Here is a 16,092-nt window from a genome sequence, read left to right as displayed (position 1 = left end):
CTCAGAACTTTGATTAACCAATCATTGGATTGCCAACATTCTCTCAATGTTAAACTAGAAGAGCAAACATTCTTCTAGTAACATTAATAGCATGTTCGTTTACCGTTATCTGGTCTTTAATAACGTTCTCAAAATGTCAGCAAAAAAAAAAAACATCATTTAAATGGTAATGCTTGTTTCAGAACTTTTGGAGAACATTTGAAAGTCACATTCCCAAAATGTTTGGAAAATTATAAAATGAAATGCTGCTTGTTGCATAACAACAACAAAAAAAAAGATGTTGAAAAATGTTTTCGTAACTTAATGACAACATTAGAAAAAAATATCTTTGTTCGCTGGGAAAACACTTTGAAAAACACTTTCGTTGGCACAAACAGCAAAAACGCTAATAATAAAGAAGACATGAAATACGAAGCGCAGTCCCTTTGAAGGCTTTTGAAGGCGCTTCATGGATTTCACACTCGTGGGATCAATACACATTTTCTGGATTGTTTCACATGTCATAGTGCTGCATGTTCTGTTCTGACGGATAAAGTTGGAAATAGATTTTAATATGATCAACGGTAAGTCCGTCCATTCGTCAGCTCTTAGAGAAGATGGAAAACATTAAAGATACGTGGAGTCTGCACAGGTCAGGACGCATTAAAGATCTCTTTGTGTGCGTGTTTCTGTATTTCTGTCACATAGCACAAACATCACAATTACGGCTCAATACGGGAAAAAGCTTCTGGCTGGAATGCTTCAAGAATTCCCTGAATTATTTTCCCTAACAGAATTTTTGTTCAGTCAAATCACTCATCTCTATTACAGACTTTCTGGGTTGTTTCCTCTCGGCCTTTTTTGAAGGGCAAATGAATCTCAGAAAAACACGGAGCGTGTTATGAAATACAGAACGGAAGAAAGCAGAATCCAACATTAAATCAAGAGCTAAAGGGCTTTTCTGTTCTCAGTGACAAACAGCCTTTACTTGATGACTTCATATGATCAAATATGTGATTGATGAGTTTCAGGATTCACCCTTAAACAGATCCATTACAGAAGCTGTTTGAGTCACTGCGACAACGAGTGTTTTAACCAATACTAGGATAACGAGTAGCTCAGAAAGTCACTTTAATAATCCAGGAGAAATAACACATCCACATGAAAATACACGAACAAGACCAGACGAACATTAGAACAAAACAGGCAGTATATATGCACTGACTAAACGAGGGAGCTAAACAGAAACAGCTGAATGGAATAATTAACTAACGAGTAACCAAGGAAACGAACTAGAGCAAACCGGAACTTGCGACTGTTTCACAGCGCGAGCTTGAACGTAACGTCGCCGTCGCCGCAGGTCATTCAGGAACAAAACAAGTGATTGTGTTTATGAATAAGAAATAGGAAATCATTTAATCAGCTTCATCAGAGACGCGGCCATAACACACCTGTGATATTGCTGTAAAAATATTCAGTGAGAAAAAATGTGAACAGATTTGACTCTTTGAGGATTTGATCACTCAATCATTTGCAATTAGAGCAGGAACATGAATTATTTCAGGTCGATTGTGATATAATTTTGGAGTGTTTTTCTCTGATCCGATAAAATCCGGCCTCAAATAAAACGCATACAGACACGTGAACTGTGTCCGTTTGTTTCGCGCCTTCTGGGATCTGAAGGCACGGCTGTCGTTTCATTTCATGATTTTTAGCAGATTTCAAGCAAATGGACTCTAGCGAGGCGTTCCTCTCACACGTCGAGCTCTTGTTTTCTCAGTAAACACACTAGAGAAGTATTTCTGTGAAACTCGTGTGAGTTTCCCCGTGTGACGCTCCGCCGCCAACAGCAACAGCCATCAGAACTCGAGCCAAGAGAGGAAGAACCGGAGCCAAAGTCTGATCGCGTCCCTGAAGAATCTCTGACATCTGCTCCGGCATCTCTGTTAGCAGCCGATCCTCATTCACTGGTGCCCGCTTCAGTCTGACCTCTGACCTCTGCCCTCCGACCTCTGCTGAAAACAGTGTGTAGAAGAGAGTTCGACTCGCACGGCCTGTCCTGGTTCTGTTCACGTCGTCAAGTCAAATGATTTATATAGCGTTTTTCACAATACACGTAATACCGTTACAGTTTGTGATGATATAAACAAGCAGTCGAGATCTGACACGCAGCATTTAGCGCAATACGTTAGTGTGCTGTATGTATGCGGATAAAGCCGATCTCCAACTTTATATATAGAGCAGATAATGTAGTTACATTTTGTGACAATATAATCAATCTGATTTGCTTCATAGTGACAGATTCATAACTCCTGGGCGTCTGTCTTTGTCCCTGATCAAATGCGCAGCAGCACAATGCGACGATGGGCGGTCATAATCACAGAAAGTGAATTTCAGCCCAGATTTTATGTGTGTCAGTATGAGTGAAAAAGCACATCTGCTCCAATTCAGCCTGACGATCCCAGAGGAGCGACGCTAATGAAATCAAGCAGTAAACGTGCGGCAGCAAAGCTCTGGACTCATAAACGGATCCTGTGAACGTAACGAAACGCACTCAGTCGAGTCCGAATCCTGGACTCAGTAACGACGTTTGTCGAACATCAGTATGACTGCGATTATGACTGACGGCTGGCCGTCGCATTAACGCTATTTGTGTTTGATTCTTAACAGGTTCTGATGAAAAACAGTTTCTGACATTAGGCTTGTTTTCCTTTAGCTTGCTCTTCTCACATCAGCATAACAATATCAGATGACGTCAGGCGGGAACAAAGCGCTGATTGAATTTGAGCGTCTGTTTGGCATTTAATCGCATCTTTTGCTTTGTGATTCTGTCTGAAGCATCTGGGGACCAAAACACAACGACACAAGCGCAGCACATCCATTAGACACGGACTTCAGCTCAGCACTTCATACAGAGACTCTGACATGATTCTCTATCAGAGAGAGACTGAGAGAATGAGCTTGGATGTGAACACTGGCATTTGGATGTTGTAATTGTTCTGCTTTCTCCCTTCGTTATTTACCTTTCTTTCAGAGCCATGAAATAAGACAAATGTTTGAGCTAGAACTGACGTCCCAGAGGAGACGTGAGAAACTGTTTCGGGAAAAGATGGGAAACTGCCAAAGGTCAAGACATAAAGAGGAATGACAAAATCAAGTTCACGAACAAACTCTGAAGATCAAATGATTCATTCAGAGAGATTCATGTGTTCACATGAGTGATTTGTGCGTTCAGATGTGATCTTCAGGACAAGAGAAACACTTCAAAACAGCACAAAAATCATCACATCATGAAAGATCTGGCCTAAAGAAAGCAAAAGCCTGGTGAGAAAGGAAAACACTTGATCATAAATACAAAGAGTTCAGACTCATGATCAATAACCCACTTTCATTCCTCTGTGTATAACAACAGTGACCCTAACCCTATTTTCATATGTATATTCAGAATTCATATGTGATGCTTTTGTAAACCTGTTCACATTCATCAGTTTGATGTAGATTTTCTGATGTTGTTTCTTATTTGAAGTTGAAAACTGACAGCTTCATACATGAAACCTCTTTACACACAATGAATATCGAATATAATGAATGTGTGTGTGTGTGTGTGGAAACACAAGTCTTGTGTTGTTCTTTCTTCATGTTTCTTCAGCTCAGTCATGTTTTGTTCGGTCAGTAAGATCAGGCGTGGGATTTTCAGCGGATGAGAGACTTTCACGAGTCAGTGGCTGATGAAGACACCTCATTTACTGTTGCTTTGGGTTGTTCTGGATGCTGAGCTCCATCCATATGACTAGTCTAGTTAACCAAACACCCGCCGTCCCACTACGAGATCGTCCTCAGAGCAGCTGCTTTTGTGTTTTATGCCATTTTATTGAGCTTTCTATCAGATCATCACTGGATCTGACGACACGTCTTTACGTTCATCTCTGCTTTCAAAGTTAGTTCTGTCAAATAATCCGGCTACGTAGTCTGATTTAGTTCAGTAAAGTCAGTCAGTCGGTCTCTTGATAATAATCAAAATCCAACTAATGAAAAACGGCAGCGGCTCTTCTATCACGTTAATTGGAATTAAACTGAATTGTCATTATGGTCATTATGTGCTAATGTTTGTACTGATGCTTGAGCCGTTCATTTAGGAAGAGAAGAAGTCAGCCATGTTCTGCTCGTCCAGATTGAGAACGTGAACACGTCAAATGATCTCACAGCTCATTTATATTCATCTGCAGGTATGAACTAAGTTACAAACAGTTCGTGCTGAAATATTCATTCGAATTTTTAATAAGAGAATATTGCATGTAAATCAGCTCATAAATATTGTTAACGAGAGAAAAATACAGAATGTTTCGAATGCAGATCAGTACTGTAAAATCCTCTATAGAGAACGAGATACAGGGCTGTTGGATGTTCACTGGTTATTCCAGTGCCGGGGTCGTTTCTCTTTGACGGTGTGTCTGATTTGTCAGCATTAATCTCTTGATGAAATGATGGATGAAGCTCGATCATCGTGAGGAAATGAATCTGTCATTTTCAATAAAACGACTCTCGGTCTGCTGCTTGGAGACTCTGACGTGATGAGAACTTCACATCAGCATCAGCTACTAGATTACGCCGGTTAGTGCTGGTCAAGCTTGAGCTCGATTAATGCTCCATCTTGTTCTTCAGTGTCTTCGGTCTTCAGACAGAGAAAGAAAGAAAGCAAGAAAGAAAGAAAGAGGAATCATTTGAGAGAAGAAATTTTGTTTGCTGTAAACAGTTTCTTGTCTAAAAATAATCACCGCATTCCTTCCGCTGTGTTCAGATGTGGACGCGGATAATGAAATGTTCTCAGGGTTGTTTGGTTTGTGTTCACATCCGTTATCAGGGACAAAATGTATCTGCTGTGTTTGTCCTCAAAACCCGTGAAGCTTCAGATGTCCTGAAAGAATCAAGCGTCTCTTACCGAATCCATTGGAGACTGACGTCTGTCTGCTTTCATGAACTTGTTTTATATGTTCTTCTCATCGGTGGTGTTCTGCTCATCTTCATCCATCCTTCAGTTTCATATGAGAATCTGATCAATGAATCACTAATCTGACTTCATTCACAGCTGTGTTTGTTTGTGTGAAGTGTGATTTATTTTACATTTACACTGAGCCATGCCATTATTTTTGTTGTCCTCAAGTGAAAGAGAGTAATCCGTCCTAACAAACAGAGCACTGTTAGGATGAAGACGAGTATGAAAAGACCATCCAGTGTTTCTCCGCTGTGTCGTGACTGACTCCTGCTGGTCAAACTGAACCCATTCAGTCTGATCTGATCCGCCTGTGACTCTTTTCTGATCAGTGCTGTTCGTTTATTGATTCATTTTCACTTTTTCACTACGTGTGTGTGCTGACAGCGACACGAGGACAGAAGAATCATGAATCTGCAGATTGATTTCTCCAATTAATCACAACTGTTTGTACAGTTTGCACTTCATTTCACACAATGCTCCTCCTGTGAGATTCTCTCGTTCTTCACTGAATCCTGTCGACGTTAACTCCCTAATCCTCATTTCCCTTCCTGTTTGACTCTTTTAGACAGTTTGTTAGGTTTTTATTGAGGTGGGTTGTTAGAGTTTATTAACAGCAGACTCTATCCAATATGAAGGACATAAACTCATTATTAATATTATATATCTCATGTTATGTCTCAGTAAGTCTCTGTTTCGTTTCTTTCTTAGTTTCAGTGCTGACAAACACAAGCTGAAGTATGAGACTGATAACAGACACGACAAATCACACGATTATTCTCAGCAGAATAAATGTTCTGAGCTGCACGTTTAACCAAGGACATGACATGGTGATCTACAGGCATCTAAACGGTGTATATTATTAGCTGTTTTTTCTTGAGTAATGATAGTTTTTATTTTATAAATGTTTTTATCTGGAACTTTTTCATTTACTGCTTTAATTTCTGTAATTGATGGAGGGATATTGGCCATATATTGTATGTGCATTATATTCACCACAAATTCCTGTTTTTTTTTTTGGTTTTTTTTTGGATGAACTTTGGACCTGGGGCCCGTTTTGATAGGGAGGTTCAACTAACTCTGAGTTAAAACTTGAATTCTGAATCGACTTACCCTGAGATGGGAAACTGAGTTGTTTTCGGTTTCAGAACAGCCGAACTGAGTTAGTTCAGTCTCTGCTACAGGTCGAGTTTAGCGCGCGCACCACGACTGTGAGAAGCCGCGATCAACGGAGCTCCGAAATTATGATTCACCATGGCAACAACACCCGACCGCACAGTCAATCTGTAACTTGAATTTTTCATCACTGTTATAATATCAGAGGTGGAAACCCTCAGAACGGCAAGTTATTGCACTAATATTAATTTTCATGGTATCCCACAGGCAAAAGAAAAAGAGAAAACAGAAAAGCAGCTAAATATGAGAAAAGGTTCATGGCTGTAGGCTACAAGACTTGGACGTATTAAAAATAAATATTATTCAGTGTGCAGCAGCTTTTTCCTCATAGTCTAATGCTCTTTTCACATAATTAAATGTTCTCTAATCCAAACTGATGCATTTCTTGATAATGAAATTCACTTCTACTCAGCCAACATCAAGAAGGCTGGCAAAATAATGAAGAGCAGATGAAGAGGAGATGGCCACAATATCAAATATTGGAAGAATACTAAAATCCAACAGGAAAAGGAATAACCTTTATAATAATATCCCCTCCTCTAGAGGATTCTGTATAAAAGGACATGCTGTTTTTGTCACTTTCACAGTGTCTGCATGATGAGAACATGTGAAATGATGATCTTACTTAGTATGTCTTGTTGTTTCCAATCAAAATGTCTAAGATTCTAAAATTAAGATGCATTTTCTATGTACGAAAATTGACTGAAGACGTAATGACAGAAAGAAAGAAAAGAAAGAAACCCTGGGTTTAACGAAGAAAACCTGCTTCCGACCAGGTTAGGTTCACAGATTAAGTTAGCGTGGTAACTGACTCTGAATATCCACCTCTTTCTTATACCGTCAGAGCAGGAGCCATTTGTAAATTTCATGGGTCTGGCTTCCGGTCTCATCTGCGCTCAGCTATTTTTAGCTGTACAAAACTGGTCGTTTTGATGTGTCTTCTCATATTATTTTAACGTATTATCTTAATTATGAGCAAACTGGTATGTAGTGCAGACGGTTTTACCGTTCACTGCACGCTGTTATTCTTCTCGTTATTTCCCTAACGAACTGGAAATTTCACCCATAGGCTTCCGCTTTAAAGAAAAGGGTGGATAAGTTACTCTCTTTCAGAAACGGGCTTGACTTACCCTGCTTTCTCGGGTTTGACAAATCTCCCATTCCTGAGGGGAAACCAAGAGTTTGGCTCATTTCAGGGTCCAGTTTTCACTTCACCTTCTTTGTGGTGAACCAATGAGCCAGTGACTAATACGGCTTTTAACTGATCTCGGGCCTGTTTCGTAGTGTAGGTTCAGTTTTAATGATAAACAAATGTGTGACAAATCGAGAGCGATATTTAATTGTCTCTAATTGACCTGATTAGCCACGCAACAAGAACACAAATTATACAGACGCGTCATGACATAATACTGCATGTATAATAAAATGTAATTTAATGGCACTAAATAATTGTACTGACATTTTAATAGATGGCACTTCGCATGAGGTCTGTGGAGTTGTTTTATGCGTGTTCGGCTCGCGGTGGCCAGCAGGTGTCGCGCGCGTCCGCTGTTTCTCCCTGAATGCCAGAGGAAGCGTCCGTGCGCGACGTGGATGTGCGCCTGCGCAGAAACTCCGAAACTCCAGCGGCTGAAAAACTTCTCGACTGACACTATGTTTGTGAGTGATTTGAGTGCGTAACGTTTGCAGTTCGGCCCATGTGAGAGCGCCTCGGCGGTTCGGGAATGAGTCTGGCTCCGGTAAACCCGCTGCTGTGGTTCCGGGTGTGTGATGAGGGCGATCTGGAGAGCGCGCGGCGCGTTCTGGAGGACCCGGGCGGGTTCGGTCATGTGGACGGGACCGATGAGGAGGGCAACACGGCGCTCATGTTCGCGTCCGCCGGAGGACACGAGCAGCTGGTTCGGTTTCTGCTGAGGAAGGGAGCGTCAGTGGACCGACGGAACCATTACGGCTGGACGCCGCTGATGCAGGCAGCGAGGTCACGAACATCACCGTTACTGTAACAGATACACTGTAACAGCCCTGACTCACACACTCGATACAAACACAGCACTTCAGGAGGACCGTGTCTTCAGCTCAAACTCACTGTTGTTTCTCTCGTTCATCGTGAGACGATCAGTCGTGGTCACGGGTGTTAATATCATATTAATTCTCCAGCTGAGTTTAGGTTTGATGAATTTGGCTAATGAAACGGAAGAAAATTGCGACTGATTAGCACTGGCTGACTCACTGTACAAATGTTGATATACAGCCGTGATTACTGAGAATCTTTATAAAAGAAATCATCAGGATCCGTGTTGGGGAAAGTTGCTTTAAGAAGTAATACACTACAATATTGTGTTACCCCTTAAAAAAGGTTAAAACTAATTACATTAGTTTTTGTGGAAAGTAATGTGTTATGTTACTTTTGCGTTACGTTTAAAATCTGCGCAGGGCTTGCTTGTTTGTTTTTAGTATAAAAAAGGTCCTTTACACCAAAGCTGAAATGAATCAGCCTCAGGCCAAAGGAAAAGTAAATTCTCGACTGTACGGGAGAACACAGAAGAAGAACGTTCAACACACTTCAGCAATTAAAAAAGAAGCGCAAATGTTAATCTAGAGTCATTTTTGCTTATCAGTGTGGTTGAACTGGATCCCTGAAGGTCAGCAGCAAAGACACTGGTTAATAAAATGGGATTAAATACATAAAGGATATCTGTGTTATTTAACATTTAATTATTGCAGGTTTGCATCATATTCTGAGTTGCATTTCAATGTTTTTATTCGTTTTAAGTAATACTGAATCCTTTTTTAAAAAAATTTAATTCACGTTCACATTTATTCTAGAACTTCAGGAACATCTTACGATGTCAACATAAGGACAGGAGACCTGCCGATCAGTAGATGGGAAAAAAAGTAACTCTGTAAATTTAAAAAGTTAATTAAAAAAGAAATCTGATTACGTAACTCAAGTTACATGTAACGCGTTACCCCCGACACTGATCAGGATTCACCTTTCAGTCATAGTTCCATTCATTTCATAATATTAGCAACAATTTATTTGGACAGAATCAACACTGATCCTCTAAATCAGTAGATCGAGCTCATTTAATTACACAGTTTTATTGAACATGGTTTACAGATCTTTTCGCATTGTACTACAATTAAATGTATGTGTTTGTACTGTGGCTTTAGCAGTGTTATTTAAATCTCATGAAGATGTCATGTTTATTAATATTTTCAATTAGCTTTTATTACCACTATTTTCTGTTTTAATTTTAAAATGTTAGTCATTTTCCTGTGTTTTTGTCATTTTTATTAGTTTTTTTATATGTAGTTTTTTAATAGCTGTATGTTACTAAAGTATAAAACAAGAAAAGTTTACTTGGAAATGTTTTTGTGTTTTATTTCCGTTAACGCTTAATTCATTTCAGGTCACAATAGTTTTGTTTTTTTTTTTAGTTTTAGTTAACTATAATAACTCTGAGATCAGACACTGATTCTTCACGTTGTCCGTCTGCAGGTTCGGCCATCTGAACGTGTCTCACATCTTGCTGGAGAACGGCGCAGAGATCAACGGCAGGAACCGGATGGGCGCCAGCGTCCTGACCATGGCGGCGCGCGGCGGTCACGCTCACGTGGCCAAACTCCTGCTGGAAAACGGCGCCTTCGTGGACGACTTCGACCACCTGGCGGCGGCGGAGGGAAACGCCAGCGGGAACAACAACGTCCACGGCGACAACGGCAAGAAGTTTCTGGAGATCACGCCTCTGCTGGCCGCCGCTCAGCACGGACACGAGGCGGCGGTCAGGCTGCTGCTGGAATGGGGCGCGGACGTGAACTTCTGTCAGAAGAGCACGGGCTGGAGCGCGCTGATGCTGGCGGCGGCCGGCGGGATGGTCGGCGTGGCGCAGCAGCTGGTGGAGCGAGGAGCGGACGCCGATCACCTCAACGTCCTGGGCAAGACGGCGTTCGAGGTGGCGCTTCAGCTGCAGCACAAAGAGGTGAAGAACTACCTGGACTCCATCACCACCGTACGGCCACAGCCAGGTAAACGCCTGCACCAGCACCTCACGTTCAGGAAACGCGCCTGAAACAGCCCTCCTGAGCAGCGGAGCCCCGCGCCGCGCACCTGTTTTCACGCAGGAGCCTTCCTGAGCGCCTATCATCGACGCCAGTGTTAACCACCCTCTGTCTCAGCTCTGTTCGCACTGAAAGCGACACAAAAAAGTAATGGGAATCGCTTATGAAAAACACGAGATCCCTGGCACAACGTTTCTTACTCTTCTTGAGAACGTTGGTAGAAGCCCGTAGGCAGATGCTGCTGCTCAGGAGGCTTCATCCTCTTCAGCTCCGGCTGACTGGGATCAGTGTAGCACACGCAGACTTCGTGAATTCAGTCCTGTTGTTGGTAGAAATACACTGTGTTATGTAGATGTAGCTGGACAATAGAGCAGTGTTTCCCAACCCTGTTCCTGGAGGCACACCAACACTACACATTTTCCAACTTTTCCTGATCAAACACACCTGAATCAACTCATCATCTCGTTAGTAGAGACTCTAGGAACAGAAATATATTGGTCAGATAAGGGAGACATCCAAAATGTGCACTGTTGGTGTGCCTCCAGGAACAGGGTTGGGAAACACTGCAATAGAGGCCGCTCCAGACTCGCTCGTGAGTTTTGTTAACAGGTGCAGAGATAGCATGTTTTTAATGGACAGAGATAATTGCGGAAGCTGCGTGACACTTGAGCGGACGTACGAGCTTGTTGCTTCAAGCAGCCGCTGCGTCGATGGTCTCGTTTATTTTCATGTCCGATGTGGTTCTGTTTCTGTGTGCTGGACTGGTTAGTGTTGGTTTAGTTGTTGGCAGATTTCACTGGTCACCGCAGCTCGAGAGATGAATGAGATCTGTAATATCAGACATGTTGCCATTATCATCTGATTTCTTCCTCTTGTTTCTTTAATACTCAACAGATGATGAGAAGAAACGGCCTGATGTCTTCCATGCACTGAAGTTGGGTGAGTTCTCATGTAATTATTTGTCATAAATTGTGATATAATGTGGGCTTAAAGTGTTTTATTCATGTGAACCTGGAGCATGAAATAATAAAAGTGAAATTGAACAATGTAGACAGGGCATGTTTCGGTCCTCATTTCATCACTCGATGAGAGAATTTGAGGTGGTCTGTTTAAGGGAGTCTTTATTAGCGTAGATGCGTTTCATCAGTACGTTCCTCGCTTTGCTGGAGAGACGCCGTCTTCAGTCTACGGCTGTTTCGTGTCATTACGTTTGCTTTGTGTCGTATTGATTGTGTGGGATTTAACGATCACAGCGCTCGAGATAAACGGACTGCAGTGGGTTTCCTAGTTTAACTCCGATAATCAGGTGATTGTGTCGTGATCGCTGGATTTGATGTGGCTCTGCTGTAGGAAACGCCCAGCTGGTGAAGGAGATCGTGGAGGAGGACGCATCTCAGGTGAACGTCTCGAACGCGGACGGCGCGTCTCCTCTGATGATGGCGGCGGTCAGCGGGCAGCTGGAGGTCGTGCAGCTGCTGGTGGAGAAACACGCAGACATGGACAGACAGGACTCGGTGCACGGCTGGACGGCGCTCATGCAGGCCACGTATCACGGGTACGTAAGCGCGCGTGCGCGTCAGCGCTGATGCGTGTCGTGCGATTCTTCAGCTCGTCTTCTGTCGTTCGTTAGGAATAAAGACGTGGTGAAGTTTCTTCTGAATCAAGGCGCTGATGTCAACCTGAGGGCCAAGAACGGATACACGGCCTTTGACCTCGTCATGCTCCTCAACGACCCCGGTGAGCGAGCGGCTCGTGCTTAGCTTTGCGTTCGCCTGCGCGTGTGTGACGCTAATGTTGGTTCTGTCCGTCAGACACTGAGCTGGTGCGGCTGCTTGCGTCCGTCTGCATGCAGGTGGAGAAAGAAAAGAGCAAACACAGAGGAAAATCAACCGTAAAGAGACGGTCGTCTTTAAACGTTCCTCTTCCTCCTGATGAAAAAGGCGGCCTGAAGGTAACGATCGCTGTAATTGACTTCTGACCCCTAAAACTGACAAAGGTTAGTATGTGAGCGTGTCATCGTTTCATCACCTAATATGAGAGCGTGATATGAAACTCGAGAGCCAGTGGGACCAAAACCTGAAGATTAGCTAGTGAGACGCCATCATACGTACAGGATCAAGCTTTATCCCCGCTTAGACTCAAAAATGCAAATAATGTAGTATTTGTTTTGGCTTTTACTATTCACATCTGCAAACTTGATGCCTTTGAGCAAAATGTGTTCTTCTGACATTGTAATAAAAGCCATTTGTGTGATTGGTGCAAATCTGAGTTTTCTGAAGGAAAGTTTAGCAAAGTCTCATTTTCTTTGAATTTTACGTATTGTTTAGAAGCGCAGCACTGCGTTGTTTTCGGTGGTAGCCATATTACCTGCTGAGAGTCCATTCTGAACAATTACATGTGTAAGTCTGAAATGTGAAGTTTACAAATTTATGAAACCTTTTGTCAAAACTGCATTGATTAGTACTGTATTGTTTACAGTAATTTCACAGTTTAGGATGTCACCGTAGACTTTGGTGTTATTTCAAAAGAACGTTGCTACTTAAGCTGCTGCAGCTCTGATAATTCTATTCAGCTGCTGTCAGGACGGCTACGTTCATTGTTCACCGTCTTCCTTGCGTCGACAGTCCTGGTGGAATCGCATGTCTAACCGCTTCCGCAAACTCAAGCTGACGCACACGCTGAGACACGGGCTCTCCACCAACCGGCTCGCTCCGTTTCCCGACGAGGTTCCTCTGGACGCCACCATGAAAGCGGAGGCCGGCGGTGACGCGGAGTCGAACGCAGCTGCAGCGCCTCCTGCCGGAGCTCCGAGCGCGGACGTCTGCACCGCGTGGACCAGCAAGAGTAAAGACTGCGGTGCGTTCCAGTTCATCGAGAGGCGTCTGTGTCTGCTTAGTGTAGAAATTAAAATAAATCCAACTAGTAGTAATAATTAACATGCAGTAAAGCCATGACGCTGTTTTGTTGTAGGTTTGAATGGAACAAGAAGCGGGAAAGATGACTTCCTCATCACGACAATGGTACGTTCAATTAATTTCTGCGTTTGACAAAGTCTTGAACTGAGTGATTTCCTTAACGATTATTGATCTGTCAGCTGAGGAACGGCGCGCCGCTCGCTCGTCTGCCCAATGAGAAGCTGAAGGCCGTCATCCCGCCCTTTCTGCCGCCGTCGAACTTTGAGCCGTGGAACTCGGAGCGCTGCGGAGCGGCGAAGGACGGTCGGAGCGGAAACGCGCCGCAGAGACCCGGCAGGAACAGCTGCGCCAACTCTGATATAGTGAGGCGTCACGTGAAAGATCAACGAGTGTTTTTATGAGAACATTTCCCTCTATTATGCAGTGTATATTTGTTCTCTCAAACTAGAGTCATGTTTTTTGTAGATGATCACCGCTCTGTGTGTTTGTGTTGTAGACGTCCATTAGTCGAGTGGTCAGCAGGTCCATCAAGTTTCCCAGCATCACTAAAGGCCCCTCCCCCTCCAACTCGGGCAGTTATAACTCCGCCCACTCCTCAGGTGGATCCAATGGTGTGGGAGGAGTCAACCGACACGCCTCCGACTCCCACAACCGCTCAGGTGACCCCGCCCGCTCGGTGATGTCATACATCTGCAGTAACCTGACCAGATTAAATCACATGATCGTGCGTGGAGCTGAACTGATCTGAATCACGTGTCTGTCGTCTTCTGTAGAGCTGCTGAATTTCATGTTTGATCATTTTGCAACATCAACATTTGAATTATTTTTCTGTTTATTTCTGTGAAGCTGCTCTGTACGGCCGTATAAAGCGCCGTAGAAACGCGTGTCTTGTTGTGTGCAGGTGGCAGCGGTGCGGACAGCGTTCTGTCTCAGATCGCGGCTCAGAGGAAGAGAGCAGCCGGTCTGTTGGACAGCAGGACGCCGGCCGCCGCTGAGATGCCCGGTCTCGTACCGACGCCGCTGCCCTCCGCGCCCGACATCAGCCTGACCGACCACAGCGACGGCCACTCCAGACGGGTGTGTGCCAGTGCCGCTGGAGCGCCTGCGTGTGTTCTTGTCTCTGTGTGTGTGAGACGTTCTGAACCTCACTGTGTGGGTCTGTTTCAGAAGCTGGAGTTAAAGAAGCGTCCTCAGTCGGGAAACTCGTCCACGTCTAAGAGCACGTCGCCCACGCTCACGCCCTCTCCGTCACCCACACCCAAACCGCCCGCCGCAGACTCGCTGTCATCCGCGTCCACACAGCCCAGATCCAAGAGCAGCGGCGGCTCCAGCAGCGGCACCATCACGGACGAGGGTCAGACGCGCACAAACGCGCTCGTATGTTCTCGCGTGTCTCCCTCTGTATTTGCGCTGCTGATTGTTGTTTTCATACACAGATGAGCTATCGGGGATTCTGAGGAAACTTTCTCTGGAGAAATATCAGCCCATCTTTGAGGAGCAGGAGGTGTGTCTGTCTTCTGTCCGTCTGCTTCCTCTGTTCTTAATGCAGCATAGTTTCGGTCTTTAACGCTGTGATTCTGTCAGAGCTGTGCTTTCCTCCTTCCCCTGCCTCTCTTTTGTAAATGAAATCGTTTTGATGCAGGTGGACATGGAGGCGTTTCTGACTCTGACTGACGGAGACCTGAAGGAGCTGGGAATCAAAACGGACGGGCCGCGGCAGCAGATACTGGCGGCCATATCAGAGCTGAACGCTGGGAAAGTGAGTGCGTGTGTGTGATGGGGCCGAAATAGAGGCTCATCTGAACTGTAATAATAATGTGATGATGAACATCTTGTCGTGACAGGGGAGGGAAAGGCAGATTTTGCAAGAAACCATCCATAACTTCCAGTCGTCGTTTGGCAGCAGTGCCAGCAACCCTCGACCGGCGGGATATCCACGCTGTGAGTCGCACAACTCCGTTACAGTCACAGCAGCATTACCATTTATATCATGACGACTGATTTATGATTGACTCACATGCGTCTGTAGTAGAGCTGTTTAAAGTCAACATGAAATCAAAATGGATAGCTCTTATTTTTTTATATGAAATGTTACATTGTTTACTCTAAATGATTTGTCTGTGCACGTAATTATTTTATTTTTTTTAAAGAAGCACATGCTCTCGTAGTGTTTCATCAGTAACATTAGCGTGCCGCCCGTGACGATCTTATGTCAGTCTTGAGTGGTTCTCATAGTGATGTGAACAAACCTGAGCATTAAAAGAGCATTAAAGTCTCCATGTCTCGAGAGCAGATGTGAGGCTGGGCGACCTAGCATTCACACAGCCATATCTGGTATCTGCTTTATCCGCGTTGTCTTGATGATCTGTGTTCAGCTCCGTCAGGCTGGAGTCGCCACCAGCTGCAGTCGTCCAGCAGACGGTAACGCCGGTCCAGATGAAGATGCCTCCCTCCCTCCTGTGTGTCTGAGTGACAGCCGTCATTCAGAGGAAGGTCAGGGCTGCTAAATGTGCTGATGGTGCAACGCCCTCTTCGTACACCAGGGGGCGACGTGGCTCCGTGAGCGAGCGAGGGCAGGTCAGCCACTAGCGATCGTGAGATTCGGGTCATGAACGACTGAACCTTAACTATTTCAGCCTCTAACATGAATGTAAATCAGTCTGCTGGGTTAGAAGACTTTGAGCAGAATGAAGTTTTATATGGTGTTTGTGTCTCTGAACATATGAACTGTTCAAGATTGATGAAGAAACAAGAGGATGATGGGAGAAGACGTTTATCTGTTTGGTCTAAGTGCTGTAGTTGTCATTATTATTTTGTGTTTTTGTATTTATGAAGAGTTTTTAAGCACATCAGTAATCCATTTAGTTTCAGAATCTTTCACTGTTGTGAAACCGTTTCGTCATCTTACAGTGGAATTAAAGATTCATCAACAGTCTTAATGTTTCTGGTGAGTTGTTAAATCCATCCATA

The 16,092-nt window shown here is 44.0% G+C and overlaps 1 protein-coding gene across 2 annotated transcripts; it reads left to right on the top strand.

The window, feature by feature from the left end:
• The first annotated feature begins 7,719 nt into the window (after positions 1-7,719).
• LOC127156080 (ankyrin repeat and SAM domain-containing protein 6-like) lies at positions 7,720-16,057 on the top strand. Of its 2 annotated transcripts, XM_051098780.1 has the most exons (16): positions 7,720-8,123; positions 9,648-10,174; positions 11,102-11,146; positions 11,558-11,762; positions 11,838-11,944; positions 12,019-12,158; positions 12,832-13,063; positions 13,178-13,227; positions 13,302-13,484; positions 13,619-13,781; positions 14,024-14,199; positions 14,290-14,476; positions 14,559-14,626; positions 14,765-14,881; positions 14,967-15,063; positions 15,498-16,057. In XM_051098780.1, the coding sequence occupies exons 1-16, from the start codon at positions 7,870-7,872 to the stop codon at positions 15,545-15,547; spliced, it is 2,601 nt and encodes an 866-aa protein (XP_050954737.1). In that variant the 5' UTR covers positions 7,720-7,869; the 3' UTR covers positions 15,548-16,057. The 2 variants fall into 2 exon arrangements, with proteins under 2 accessions (XP_050954737.1, XP_050954736.1); XM_051098779.1 differs by having other exon boundaries at positions 14,024-14,476.
• The last annotated feature ends 35 nt before the right edge of the window (positions 16,058-16,092 follow it).

This window comes from Labeo rohita, chromosome 24 (assembly GCF_022985175.1).
Source record: "Labeo rohita strain BAU-BD-2019 chromosome 24, IGBB_LRoh.1.0, whole genome shotgun sequence".
NCBI classification, from domain to species: Eukaryota; Metazoa; Chordata; class Actinopteri; order Cypriniformes; family Cyprinidae; genus Labeo; species Labeo rohita.
Note: the sequence above shows the minus strand (reverse complement) of the source record. Positions and strands in the feature narration are given on the sequence as shown.